Source organism: Brachyhypopomus gauderio, chromosome 3 (genome assembly GCF_052324685.1).
Source record: "Brachyhypopomus gauderio isolate BG-103 chromosome 3, BGAUD_0.2, whole genome shotgun sequence".
Classification (NCBI taxonomy): domain Eukaryota; kingdom Metazoa; phylum Chordata; class Actinopteri; order Gymnotiformes; family Hypopomidae; genus Brachyhypopomus; species Brachyhypopomus gauderio.
In genome coordinates this window covers 19,478,186-19,493,363 of record NC_135213.1, presented here as the reverse complement: position 1 = coordinate 19,493,363, position 15,178 = coordinate 19,478,186, and the positions used below count along the sequence as shown (strand labels likewise).

General features: G+C 40.9%; 1 protein-coding gene across 6 annotated transcripts in view; it reads left to right on the top strand.

The window, feature by feature from the left end:
* The window catches only part of abcc3 (ATP-binding cassette, sub-family C (CFTR/MRP), member 3), a 46,131-nt gene that overhangs the window by 21,116 nt on the left and 9,837 nt on the right, over positions 1 to 15,178 (top strand). For 2 of the 6 annotated variants that reach the window (XM_077000076.1, XM_077000077.1), the window contains exons 21-25: positions 148 to 304; positions 913 to 1,120; positions 1,656 to 1,966; positions 9,170 to 9,369; positions 9,621 to 9,747. In XM_077000076.1, coding sequence (XP_076856191.1) covers positions 148 to 304; positions 913 to 1,120; positions 1,656 to 1,966; positions 9,170 to 9,369; positions 9,621 to 9,747 — 1,003 coding nt within the window. Of the gene's footprint in view, positions 1 to 147; positions 305 to 912; positions 1,121 to 1,655; positions 1,967 to 3,147; positions 3,462 to 9,169; positions 9,370 to 9,620; positions 9,748 to 11,186; positions 11,206 to 15,178 lie in introns of those variants that run through there. The other 4 variants (XM_077000081.1, XM_077000079.1, XM_077000078.1 and 1 more) reach the window with 4 other exon arrangements.

The window sequence follows — 15,178 nt, the reverse complement described above, 5'->3', positions numbered from 1 at the left end:
CAGCAAGCACTTCCACTATAGCACCTCAGCACTATGTACACACCTTTGTGCTTGCTTTAAACGTGTGCTAAATGCACTAAACATCTCCTTCCAGTAGTGACTGCAATCTTGGAGCATATCACAGCCGTTCTGTATTCCCTCTCTTAGGCAGATTAGCATCATGTCCAACGATGTGGAGAACCCGAAGACCAAGTCAGTCCGCAGGCGGCGCTGCAGTGAGAGGAGACACGGCGAGCTGCAGCAGGAGAAGAAGGAGGTTAAAGTGGAAAAGCTCATCCAGGCTGAGGCTGCAGAGACTGGCCGGGTGAGTTGCTCACCACCGCCACCATATGGACGGAGAGGGTGTGTGCAGCTCCGGCTCCAAGAAGGATGTGTTTAAACCAAAACCTCCAAAACCAAAGCTCCATTTTCTGTTTCATATTATATTCAAGTTACCCTGAACAGACAGGATGGGGAAGTACATTATTGCTTTGCACTTTTGCAGTTTGCAGAAACATTCTTTTGCAATAGATGATTTCAGTCGGGACTGTGTTGCACACTGATGCCTCTTTCAAGGTTAATTATATTCATCAGTTTTAGATTTTTCATATACAAATCAATTATTAAGCCTTAATGCAAAATAATAAAGTGCTGCTCTGGAGGTTCCAGTGGGTAGCATAAAAGCTGAACCACATAGTTTGAGTTCTAGACTCGACTGTCTGCCCTGTACCCACTGAATCTATTGGAAATGTACTGTGGGCCTAATCTATTCAGTTATTTATATACTAGTAGTAGCACTTGAAAATACGTTCTACAAGTAACTGGGAGGCAGCGCAGAGATTGTAGAAGTGGACCAATGTGCTCTGTTTAATCTTTTCAACCTGCGCTACGATGCACTTACACAGTGCCTGTGTCCCTCCTGCGGTTTTGTAGGTGAAGTTCAAGGTTTACTGGGAATATGCCAAAGCTGTTGGGCCTCTGCTGTCCCTGTTCATCTGCCTGCTGTACACCGGACAGAGCGCAGCCGCCATCGGGGCCAACATCTGGCTCAGCCAGTGGACCAATGATGCGCAGGACGGCACCAGGCAGGAGAACGTGCAGATGAGGGTGGGGGTGTACGCCGCACTGGGCATTACACAAGGTACGCCACACCGCCAGCCAATCACACGCCTATTTCTCCGGCGTGTGATGAATGGGGAAATTTGGAGCCTTTGAGAACCTTCTAGAATCCAGAGTGTCCCAAGTCTGTCTTTCTCTCCTTTTTCTGGACAGGCAGAATTAGAAGAGACTATGCTATATTGTTCATGGATAATGGTTAGGATATGTTAGACTGACATTAGACAGAGTGAGATAGCCGTAGCCATGGACGCACACACACACACACACACACACACACACACACACACACACACACACACACACACACACACACACACACACACACACACACACACACACACACACACTCGTGACATACACACACAACGTACTCACAGTCATTCCTTGATCCCTGTGAGAATCCCACTGCACCTTTCATTTATAGGTGTGGTTTGAAAGTGTAACACATGTAGATAATTGTGTGTGTGTGTTTGGTGGTGTTTCTGCTCCATGCTCACCCCTCTCCCCCATCAGGTGTGCGCAGTGACTCACTCTGCTCTGCTCTCTCTCCACGCCAGGCGTCCTGGTCATGTTCTCTTCCATTACTCTTGCCTTGGGGAAAATCCAGGCTGCCCGGAAGCTGCACCAGGGCCTGCTGGACAACAAGTTTCACACCCCACAGGCTTTCTTTGACACTACCCCCATAGGGCGCATCATCAACCGCTTCTCCAAGGACATTTACGTGATCGACGAGGCTCTCCCCTCCACTATCCTTATGTTCCTTGGCACCCTTTTCGCCTCCTTGGCCACCATGATTGTTATCGTTTCCAGCACGCCCATCTTTGGTGTGGTCATTGGACCCCTGGCTCTGGTTTACTTCTTCGTGCAGGTACTGGGTTTTCCATTTTGTGAAGCATCATCTTGAATAACTATTTTGTTTCTCTCCCCCTTCTAAGGTCAGAGCTTTTGTGCTTTCAGTTGTGGACAGCAGGGCAGACGTGATTCCTCACTCCGCCTGAGTTCTGAATGTTTCTGTGCTCTTACTCGAGTAGACATTGTCTCATTCTCTACTCGGGTACACACTGTCTCACTCTCTATTCGAGTACACATTGTCTCACTCTCTACTCGGGTAGACTCTGTCTCACTCCCTCCAGTGCCTATGTTTGTTCTTCTCCCCTCCCTAACAGTATTTATTTCCTCTCTCTCCACTAGCGCCCTGCACTTCCTGTTCTGCTTCTTTGCTTTCATATTCACATAAAGACATGCTACCACTCACTCACACACACACAGATACACACACACACACACACACACACACACACACAGGATTTTAGTACCTGATCTTGGCCCTAGGCGTGGCGCATTCTCAGCCAGATCTTCACTAGTAGGATGGGACAAACAAGAATCTGGTGTGTTACTGACCTCTGGTGGCAATAGCATGACATTACTTCATATGACCATTCTTTCATTAGCATTGAATAAAAACTAATTATTAGTTAATTTCTTAGCATATTTTAATTGGGTTTTGTAGCACTTTTGGCTTCTGGTTGGAGCTTGCCAATCTTTGGGATCATTTAACTGTACATTATAGAATAGATTTTATATTGTAGACAATTAATCTGAGATGCAGAGAACATAGCTGCATTGGAGAATTAAAATCATTTCACTCCTCTTTTCCAGTCTCATTTTGAAGGAGGTTTTCAGCAAGACGTTTTCTAATTTAAAATGTTTTCTTCCAGATGTGGTTAGCATGGTTGTGCAAAACAAAAATGTCTTCTGATCCCAACCTAAGTGCTTAGTTTGACAGCTTTGATGTGGACTCTTTAAGAACAGGGAGCGGAGAGCTTTGCTGAACTGCCAAGTGATGTAACCGATCCGATGTGTGTGCAGAATGCACCTCTGGTTGTTGATTATAGTTTCTCAGTGTCAGCCCACATTTCAGTCATCACTTCGAGACGTAATTAAGTGAGTGCGTGCGTGCGAGTGCGTGCGTGTGAGGACCTGCGTATTAACGCGCCTCTTCCTTGTTGTCTTTCGCTGTGCTGTCCCTCCCCCCTCCCCTTCACACAGGTGCGCTGATACTTGCCAACTCTTTATTGTGCCGGGCCTACAGCATGCTGAAGGCTGCCCACATCACCCACCTCAACATGCTCCACGCCATTCTGAGGGCCCCACAGGCCTTTTTCGAGGTCACGCCCTCAGGGCGGGTCTTGAACCGTTTCAGCAAAGATGTGGACACAATAGACACTAAAATTCCAGACAATGTCGATATCTGGATGCGCACTTTCTGGTACACAGTCAATGTGCTGCTTGTATGCTCCGTCCTCACTCCTATGTTCCTCATAGTCATAGTGCCATTAATGATGTTCTATTGGTGGGTCCAGGTAAATAGGAACAAGTCTGCTAACTCATACAGCATGCTAACATTTGTTGTTGATGTGTTGCCTTTAGACACATGGCCGATGTTTGGTCAGTCGGTTTAGTGTGTCCATGCCAGTGTTCATGAGTGACACTGCACTCTGTGGATTTTTCTTTTTTAAATATTACTTTAGCAGTTTTTTTTCCAAGGGGTAATTCCCAAGACTTGCAGCCAGGGATGGGTGGAATACTTTTAAAAAGAAGAATACCTTTTAAAACAAAAATGCACAAATCGGAATATTTGTAAAATACTTATTTTGTTTATATATTGCCTCTTGGATGGTGAATTTGTTTTGTTGGATGGCTTCTATGCAAAGTTTTCGTTGCATAGAATATAATTTGCAGAATAGAAACTTCTTAAAATCTCAGGAAAAAAAACACACCAATACCTTGCTAGTACATTTAGTTTCAAAGCTCTCCATCTTCAGCTAAAGGTAGTCATTATTTTTCAATGACTTGTTACATACCTGCATTACCTAGCCAGGGTTGCCACCTTCAATATGGAGAAATCAGGGAATTCGTTACAGTGTTGCACTAACTGAACATTTTTGCTACCCATATCTCCAACCAGTTGCCAATCTCCAACCAGTCCTTCCTCTTTTAATTCAATCTCATTTTTGCAGAAAAAAGTGCAGAAAAAAGCCTTTATCATTACTAAGGCTCAATCCTGACAAAATCTCATGATATAAATTTTTTGTGTAATTTTGTGAAAGGAGGATTTAGAGATGGAGCATGCTTTGTTGGTGATTTCTCAGGGTAAAAGATTGTGTTATGTAAATTTTTGAATCGCTCATATGGCAAGCACATCTGCAAAACAATAGATGGCATGTGAAAATGTCATACTGAGCGCAGTATAACAATTTAGAAAATTGTGTTCATTAGCTAGCTATTAATAGCTACTTTCATATGATAATAGAGGACAGGTGGCAATACTATCATTAGCTAACCAGCAGATGACAAGTTTGCTTAGATCATCATTAGTCTTTCTCAAAGGTTTGGCACTGTGTACCAACTAAAAAAATATTATCTACACTAATATGGTCTGGCCTGCTAACTAACGACTGAGGCTTCAACTAGCTAGCTATCTACAAAACCTGAATTCCTTTTAGCTAGCATGTAATTACTAAGAGTAATATTAGCCACACTTTGATATTATCTAGTTAATCCATTGGTTCTCAAACTATTTAAACACATCAGTGGTGATATATGTGGCATACTGTATGTCCATCAAAATAAATAATAAATACAATAATGTCAGTCATAATGTTAGTACTTTGAGAGCCGAATGTTTTCTAAGCGTTAAGCAGAGAAATAGGATTGAGAACCACTGGCTTAGATAAGAAAAAAAAAAACCAGAAAGGACAAGCATTTGTTTCCCCATCCCTGTTGGCAGTGTCCAGTATTGCAATAACATTGGCAAACTTGTCACATGTTCTTTTTCACAAATCTAAGAGATCCATGTGAATTTAAAAATGTTACAATTTTTCAGTATTACTGAATATGATGCATAAAGACCCAGGGAGCATATTTTAAAATATTAAAAATGTATAACACTAGATCATAGTGTTATATTAAATCAGCCTTTCTCAGCTGGGATTTTGTCAAAAAAATTCTGACACGGCTGATATATTGAAATTAATTTAAATTTCACAAAATTAGTTACACAAGTTGTTATGAAAAAGCAGATAATCGGCGGCCTAATGCATCTTCTAACGTCTTTTCTGGCTTTTTCCCCATTTCACAAAGCGTTGCAGGGTCATGTGACTACTACAGTGATGAGTGTTGTGTTAAACCCACAAAACAGCATGAAACAGTTTTTGAAAAGACAGGATTCTGAAACTCTGAATCTGAGCCATCAATATCATCATTGTGAAACTCTGAATCTGAGCCATTGACATCATCCACTGATAGCACTGCAGCAAGGTGACACAAGCCCAGCCACAAGTCATATGATTTCCAGGGTTCATACCGTCTCGGTATGAGGTTCATATGTGTCTGGTATGAGGTGTGAAGTTGTCAAACCACGCAATGGATCCAAGCAAACTTAAAAGACCCCTGAGAAATCATCCATCACTAGCCAGCGAGGGAGAACAGTTTTTTATTTGTTTGAAAAATAAACACATCCCACAAGAGCAAGTGATGTCAGAGAAAGCACTGAAGGCTAGAAATATAGTGGCCAAGATAGTAGCTTGGCCAAGGCCAAGAAGCCACGTATGGTTGCCAAGACGATCATATTGCCAGTATGCAGAGAGATCGTCAACAAAATGCCCACATGCAGACAAAGGTTCTGATGCTGGACTGCAGAATTGGAAGATAAATCCGTGACGTCTGCAGATATTGATGACGTGCTTTTGGAAAAACAGATCTAGTGAAAAACTTTCCTTACAAGTTGACAGACATCAATGGACGTCATCAGACGTCAGTGGGCACAAACAACTATTGGCATTTGATTCAGGGAGATATTTTTTTAATTTATTTTTCAAAGCAATGCCTAACAAAACGATCTGGGAGGCGACTTATCATGTGACGACTGAGTGTGTTGAACGGGGATTAAACTACAAGGCTCGTATCTGTACTGATGGAGCCACTGCCATCATGTTTAGTGCCAACGGTTTCATCAGCAGGTTCAGAAAGCAAAACATCGCAGTGCAGAGGCACTAGCTGAAAACATCCTGCCAAAAGAACTTTGATGTACTAGACAGAGCGGGCGACATTGTAAATTTAATCAAGGCTTTAAAAAACATGTCTGCTTTTGATTCTATGTGAAAAAATGGGAGCAGAGCATCATAGTGTATTGCTACACACAACTGTCCTCTGGCTTTCATGGGGGAACGGTTGGGCCAACCGTAGGAGTTGAGACAAGAAACTGTGGTGCTTGAAATATGTGAATGTCAAGCACAATGGTGCCTGACACTTGCATATATGTCTGACATCTTTAGGGATCTCAATTAACTCAATATTAAAATGCAAGACAAGGATTGTATTACCTAATCTGATAAAGCTTCACTTCAGATCTACTCTCACACTCTCTGTGTAACAAGGCAGACTTCAGGTATTTTCCTTGTGTGATGGACATTTGAACAGCAGCACGCGTTATGACCTTATCTTTAAACATCTGAACATTTTTCATTTTCCATCATTTTCCATCGCAGGCTTTTTTGAAGTTTGACTGGGTCCGCAATCCCTTGGAGTTCACGAACACTCAAAGGCTCAAAAAAGTTGACGTTGCCAGCACAGAAACAACTGGTCAAGATCAGGGAAGAATTCACCTTAAAACTAATATTTTGGGACATGGCTTTGGACATGTGCTCGGATGTAATCGGAGGAGTACCCGATAGTTTCAGTTAGCACTGTTTTAATTCTGATACATTTCTTTTCAGTGTAAACTGAGTTTGTCAAACTTAATTTACATAAAGAAAAAGTATAAGGAGAAACTGAAGGCTATGTCTGCCTCTCACCCGTCCCTGCCAGAATAGGGCACTTGATAGCAAGTCACGTTTATGGTGGGTGGGTGTGTGGGACTAGGGATAAGTGTGTGTGTGTGTGTGTGTGTGGGGGGGGGGGGGGGGGGGGGGGGGGGGGGGGTACAGAACATATGTTTTTTAATACATTTCAGACTGGAGATTTTGAATGTTTTTAATGGGTGTCATGACTGAAAAGAAAAGTTGAGAAATGCTGTATTACACATTCATCTAGTTTGAAAAAAAACAACAGAAATATGACAAAACATTGCTCAAATATTAAACAAATCAGCTATTGGTCTCAGCTGAGAACAGTCTGGGCTAGTCAAGCAGTGCTGAACATAAACAGTGAGAATTGGAATCATACAGCTATGTGAACAAACATACCGTACTCGTGAGGATTTTTCAAATAATTTTTAATTTTGCAAAGGGAGAAATTCTGGAAAAATAAATTGGCAATTTACTAGACTTTGGAGCAGTATTCATATGGCTGACTTTGTACACTCACATTATACACTCTCGTTGTACACAGTGTGTCCCTTGAACAGCAAGAAAAAAATCTGATTTATCTTCTCTTTCATTTTTGTATTTTATAGACCAACCTACCATACTTCATTATTTGATTATAACCCAGCTGTGGCTGCAACCTTGTAAACCATGAAAGGTGTCCATTAATTAATTAATTTATTTATTTATTGTTGCCAAGGTCAAAGCATATAGGTATTTATACTGGTCTCCTCTAACTATGAAAATTTTGTAAATTATCTAAATAGATCTGCGTTAAGAACCAATTGTATGCATAATTTCCACTGGATTTCAAGTCTGTAGATATAGAGAATAATTTATTTTAGTTTTCAGGTTTGGTGTGTTTTGTTTTGCCTGATATCATTCTATCATCAAACTGTTCACATGGTTCCTCTCTTAACACCAGCCTTTAGCTACTGTTCTACTAATATCATCTTAGATGACAGCAGTTCAAATGGGCTTCTCCTTCCACCTGCCATTTAGCTTGCATAAGTATCAGTGTTTTAGCCTTGAGAGACTTTTGTGAGTAAAAAACTATTTGAAACAGTTGCTGCAGATGGCTTGGGTGTTTACTGCTCCCCAGATCCTAACATTCATGTCAAACTCTCCATTGCATTTGAAACCACACAATGATTCTACATATAAGATATTGCAGTTAATACATTTTCAATGCTAAATGCTAGGATATGGCTAGTGGAGCAGTGGGATTGACATATGAAAGTGGTCTTTATTCTTGGTGTTTAAAAAAAATTCTAGTATCTATACCAAGGTTCTGTAACCTGCAGACTCACACTACAGTCACTTAATCCACTATCCTTCGTGGTTTCTTTCTTGTTCACATATAGCTTTTGGATTGGCTTGAGCTTTGCATGGCATTTACCCCCCTACTCTGGTTTCCACTTTTGCGGTTGAGGGATCTTGCTTTAAGAACTTGCATGTGTCCAATGATTTGATAGGTCTTTGGCATGTTTACATCATTACGTGTAGAACACTGTTAAAATTGAAACATTGAAAAGGAAAATGTCAACATATTTTATAGTGTCAAATGTCTAAATATTAGGATTGCAGCGTTATGGTAGAGTCTCATGATTATGTATTTTAATGTAAAGGATATGAAGCCACATTCATCATAAATGATGATAAAGCCTGTTGGTTTAGGTTTGATATGTAATGTTTAATGTTGCTATTCAAAATTATATCCAGGTGGTGCAGAATCTAGAAACTGAAACCATTTGCAAAGATTGTCACAATGAATGATAGAAAGATCAGTAACACATTATTCGAAGCCCTGATTACAAAACGATTCACTGGGAGGTTTGTTTATGCTTTATTCTACCAGTGAAATATTTGAAACATTCATGCACAAAAATCTGCAGTTTGCAAAATTGACTCTTTCAGATTATACAGCTGAAACAGAGAGTCCAGTGTCAGTTTTCAATTCTTCAAAATTAGTTTTAAAACACATTGTTTACATTTTGGGTTAAAATAGCCCAAATGCCGAGTTTGAATATATTCAAACTCGGCATTTGGGCTATTATTCAGATTATAGTAATAACACTTCTGTGTTTTTGGAGTCTTCACCACTGTTTCTGTGTTCTCTGTGTATGATTTCTAAACTGTACATGTTTATTTATGACTGTTGCAGTTATTCTGGGTGTTTGTCTCTCTCCCCTTGATTTCTTCTGTAGAGATTTTACGTAGCCACCTCACGGCAGCTAAAGAGGCTGGAGTCGGTCAGTAGGTCCCCTATTTACTCCCACTTTTCGGAGACCATCACTGGAACTAGCGTGATCCGTGCCTATGGCCGTAATGGTGACTTTGTACTGATGAGTGATATGAAAGTGGATGAAAACCAAAAGAGTTACTACCCTGGTATTGTTTCCAACAGGTAGGTCTGGCCTCTCTCCCTCTCGGATGCATGATTGTATACAGATGTTACGCCTCTCTCCAAAATGGTCTCTTGTGTTAAAGAGACCTTTGTGCAAAAAGACACTGGAGTAATTTCTTTGGCAAGGCCACCAGTGGTCCTCATCTGACCCCCAAACCCTCCCTCCCCACCAAAACCCCACCCCGATGTGAAGGAGGGAGGCGCTTGGTTGTCATGTTTTTATGTGTTGACTTTTTCATGGTTTGATCCAGGTGGCTGGGAGTCCGGATTGAATTTATTGGAAACTGCATTGTTCTTTTTGCTGCTCTGTTTGCCGTGATTGAGAAGGACAAGCTGAACGCGGGCCTTGTGGGCCTCTCTGTGTCTTATGCCCTGCAGGTATATCATACATCATCAGTGTTGTAATGCTGGATGTTAAATGTATGTAGTGTTTGTGCATACAATAGAATGATATAATGATGATGAATACACACACACACACACACACACACACACACACACACACACACACACACACACACACACACTGAATGGCCAGTTTATTAGAGACTCCCATCTATTAGCACATTGGACATCCTTTGGTCTTCAAAACCACTGCAGTTTTTCATGGCATAGATTCCACTAGATATTAAAAGCATTCTGCAGGAATCCTAGCTAATGTGGATTGGAGGGCTTCTCGCACTTGCCACAAATTAAATAGCGGTACTGACATGCTCTGAAAACCTTATTCAACCTTGTCCTGTTCCATACAGTATTCGGCAAACAGCTGCCATGAAGGCATGAACTTAAGTCAGCCTCAATGTTTAGGTAAACCCTACTGTCCTAACATCCATCAGAAGGTATCAATAAACCCATAGTGTACTAATACCCAACAATATTAGTAAATCATTCACTACCCTGAGTAAAGCTGTTTCAGTGCTGTGGTTCAGTCTAAATCCTGATTGGAACTTTTCATGGATACTATTTGATTAGAGATAATGGTTGTAAACTGCTTTTTCTAGAATTTTAGAGATAAATAGGATTAGAAATTGGTCTATAGTTGGCTAGAATCTGCGGAACGAGATTCTGTTTTTTAATCAAGGGTCTAATTATGGCGCATTTTAATTGTTTGGGCACATATCCTAGGTTAAGGGAACAGTTAATCAATGTCCACAGGATCCCACAGAACCTGATAAATAGAAGATTTAAAGATAGAACAATCTCATCCTTTTGGAAAAAAGTGCACCAGATTGCGACTTGATTATGGCCTGACAATGGACAGGGCGCTCGCAAGGCAAGGCCACGCAATTGACTTTCAGTTCCGGGACTCAGAAGTTTAAATATCTGCCCGCATTTAATTTTTCACCATCAATATTTTTTACTCAGTAATGTGAGGGCATTCAAATGTAGTGAAGTAAAACTACTTGGGTCAAAATTTACTCAAGTAAAAGTAAAAATTACATATTTCAAAAACTACTCAGAAAATTACAAATTACTCATAAAAAGTACTCAATTACAGTAATGAGAGTAAATGTAATTAGTTACTTTCCACCCCTGTCCCGTAGACAGCAGTGGCACCCAAACCTTTTCGTCAACCGTTATAGCCCATCCATGCTAATTAACTATGAGTTGCACATTCGGGCATGTTAGTTGAAGCACCAACGTTGTATTAAGCAGCTGTTTGCTTGATCGTGCACTGTTCGTTGAGAAGCTCACAGGCCAGTTCTGGGCGGGATTACCGCCATCAGCAGTGAATTGCCACAGCTGTCTCTCCACCTACTTAGGGGGGAGAGTTGTGGCAGTTCACTACTGAATGGTTTTGGTCCCCGTGCCATCTCTCAGCCTTCTCTCTCGCTGGTCAGTATCGTGTTGTGTTTGTTGGTGTTTCACCATCATATCTCTCTTGTCTCCTGATTGTTCCCTGTCTTTACTCAAGTCATTACCTCCTGTGCCGCTCCCTGGTCTTTCTCAAGTTTCCCCCTACTGTTTTATTCCTGTCCAGTTCTGCTTTTGTTTGGGAAGGGTTTTCTGTTTGTTGCTGCATTCGCCAGCCAGCCAGTTACTTCCCCTGCCGTATTTTGTTTTCGAGTTTTTCTGCGATGTTTCAGTTTGCCTTATTGTTTTCCTCCTGCACGTTTGCAGTGGAGTTTATTTTTGGGCGCAATGAGCATTTCCGCGATCTTTTAGTTTACTTTATTATTTTCTTCCGGATGTTTGCGGTTGAGTTTATTTTCTACGCGTTGAGTACTTCCGCGTCTTTTCAGTTTGCTACACGTATTTATTCCACATAATTTAAGTTGGAGTTTATTCCCGTTTCCCTGTCTGCCTGCCTCTCTCGCTTTTCAGTGTATATTGTGGTTACTCATTGTGCGAGCTGGCACTTGGATCCACCGTATCTCAGTATCCTCACGCAGTGGTTTCGTTTTCTGTAACTCACCATGTTATGGTTTGATTCGCTGTGCTGTGTTCATCAGTACTGTTTGAATGACTGTGCACCGTTTGTTAGTGCTGTTTGATTGACTGTGCACTGTTCATCAATGAGGGTCCGCGCGGCGAAAATGACGTAATCGCTGTGGTTCCGCCCGTGCACGAGGGCCTCGCGTGCTGTCGATTCGCGAGGTCGTGCACCTCTTGAATTTTGTAACTTCCGCGCGTCGCGCCTCAGCGCAATGAACAGTCGTGTTTGCAGGGTTCATACACCTTTATAAGGTGGAATTAAAGCACTTGTACGTCACTTTCAAGGTTCATTTCAATATTTCCCAGCACGGTAAACTTAAATAAGTTAAATATTTATACATATACTCGAAATGATTCGAAATAATTCGCTTTTAATCACATTTAATGGTGGTTTATTTTCAAAACGCCCAATCTTAACGTCTTCACGTTCTCTCATGTTTCGTCCTGGAATTACAAGAGGCTCGTATTTGTTAACGTAATACAAGAGAACTGTTCAGTCAGACAGCTATTTGTTGTGAAACGAAGTAGTTACAATTTCAAACATTTTCAAGTACTTTAGTCTAAATTCCAGCACTTTCAAACCTGAAACACAAAGCAACATTAAAATTTGTCATAAATGTTCATTCCCCTGTTGTTGAGGGGTGTTTCTTTATACTACCACATATCGTTTCAGCGAACACTACACTCGGATTTTGACGAATTATGACGAATTTTAATGTTGCTTTGTGTTTCAGGTTTGAAACGTACTTTAAAATGCTTGAAATTGTCGTTTGCAATTTATCGTTCTCTTGTATTACGTTAACAAATACGAGCCTCTTATAATACCAGGATGAAACATGAGAGAACGTGAAGACGTTGTTGAAAATAAATAACCATTAAATAATGTTATTAAAAGCGAATTATTGTGAATCATTTTGAGTATATGTATAAATATTTAACTTATTTAAGTTTAACGTGCTAGGAAATATTGAACTGGACCTTGAAAGTGACGTACAAGTGCTTTAATTCCACCTTATAAAGGTGTATGAACCCTGCAAACACGACTTTGTTCACTGCGCTGAGGCGCGGCGCGCGCAAAGTCACAAAACTCGAGAGGTGCACGACCTCGCGGATCGACAGCGCGCGAGGCCCTCGCGCACGGGCGGTGCCACAGCGATTATGTAATTTTCGCCGCGCAGTTTAAGTTTAAGTTTGTTTATCAAACAAATTGGGCTGTGAAAGTTGACCACAAGTAGTGGAAACTTAGTTATAGGAAGTTTATTTCAAATTGGGTAAATGCAGGGTGGCCGCGGGTCCTTAAAAAGTCTTAAATGGTATTAAATTTCATTTTTGTCAAATAAGGCCTTGAAAAGTCTTATTTTGTCTTAAATTTTCAACCACAATGTCTTAAATTTGCGGAGCTAAATTTAGGGATGAATAATTCCGTTAGCGGTGTGTTGAACTTAAATATTGCTCGCAAGTATTTCGGGCTTAACGAGCACCGGTAGTTGTTGGACTGGCGGGATCATAATTTCATGCGGGCTGTATGTACGTTAACGTCTGTTCGGAGAGATGGGGAAATGCAAACTTAGCCAGAAATGGTTGGAAGACCCGACATATTCTTGGTGGCTCAGAGCTGTCACAGATACCAGCGAGGCTCGTCAGCAGCAGCCTGCAATATCTACGTTTTGCCCAACAAGAGAACCATTCAGTCGAGCTCTGCTCAACGTCGCATTCACGCTGTAGGCTATGCGGCTCTACCAATACTTTGAAGGCTTAGGTAATATGGGCGCTAAAAACAGTTAAGAGTCACCAGTCATACAGATCCAACGAAGGAATTGACTCATTGTTTAAAACCATGTTCCCTGATGCCGCCTTCAAGTCTGGTTTATACTTTCGCGAGTGACCGTAGCGCGTGAACCTCCGCGAACGGCGGGACCGTTGCAGTGTTGTCCGAAACGATATATGTGTTAGTATAAAGAAACACTCCTCAAAACAGGGGAAGGAACATTTACCTGACCAATTTAATGTTACTTTGTGTTCCAAGTTTGACAAGTGCTGAAATTTAGGCTAAAGTACTTAAAAATGCTTGAAATTGTAACTGCTTCATTTCACAACAAATATCTGTCTGACTGAACAGTTCTCTTTACGCCTCTTGTAATTCCAGGACGAAACATGAGAGAACGTGAATACGTTAAGATTGGGCGTTTTGAAAATAAACAACCATTAAATAATGTGATAAAAAAGCGAATTATTTCGAGTATATGTATAAATATTTTACTTATTTAAGTTTAATGTGCTGGGATATATAGAAATGGACCATGAAAGTGACGTACAAATGATTTAATTCCATCTTGTTACGGTGTATGAACCCTGCAAACATGACTTGGTTAATTGCAAGCCGCTCGCGCATGGGCGAAACCACCGCGATTACGTCATTTTCGACGCAGCGGCTGACGAGCGGCTCGCGCGCTGTCGTACACCTCTCGAAATTTGTAAAACTTCGCGCGCGCCGCGCTTCAGCGCAATTAACCAAGTCATGTTTGCAGGGTTCATACACCTTAACAAGATGGAATTAAATCATTTGTACGTCACTTTCAAGGTTAAGTATAAACCAGTTATAATAATAATTTACTTGCTGAACAAGCCGAAGGGAAAGCAGGAACCCTGATGGCCAAAGTGATCACAAAATCAAACATCCTTAGAAAGAGTTTCAGAGAAAAAGTAGCAGAACTGAAAGGGGTTGAGCATGACCTGGAGTGTGGATCAGAAAAACAGGAAAATGGCCTAGTGTGTGTGTGTGTGTGTGTGTGTGTGTGTGTGTGTGTGTGTATGGTATGATGCTGTTGTCAGTGTTTGAATTTTGTTTTGTATAAAGTTTCATTGTGTATACTGTACAGTGAAAAAAAATGTAACGTTTGTGTCTTGTATTGTCCGTCTTGTGCATTAACATTTGAAGTTTTCAAGCAGCTAGATTAATTAATGTAAATAATCAGTTGGTTTTTGTGCTTTATTTTAACGTGTATGATCTTGCGAGTTGGTCTTAATTTTATTTGGAAAACGGTATTAAAAAGTCTTAAAATGTCTTAATTTTCCCTTGGTCAAACCTGTAGACACCCTGTAAATGTAATACTATCTAAACTTACACCATTTCATTGGTAATTTTATGAGACTGATTTGGCCCACACCTACATAATTGGTGCCCCATGTGAGGCATAGTTGCTTGGCTTTGGGTGTAACTGTGATAACAACTGCACAGTAACAACCACGTAAATAAATGTATATACGCCCATCCTGCCTCTAGGTGGTACTAAAATCTAGATACAAAGGCAAATGTTTTGTTTCAAATACAGTCATCCACAGTGGATGAGATTAGGTGTCATTATAACACATT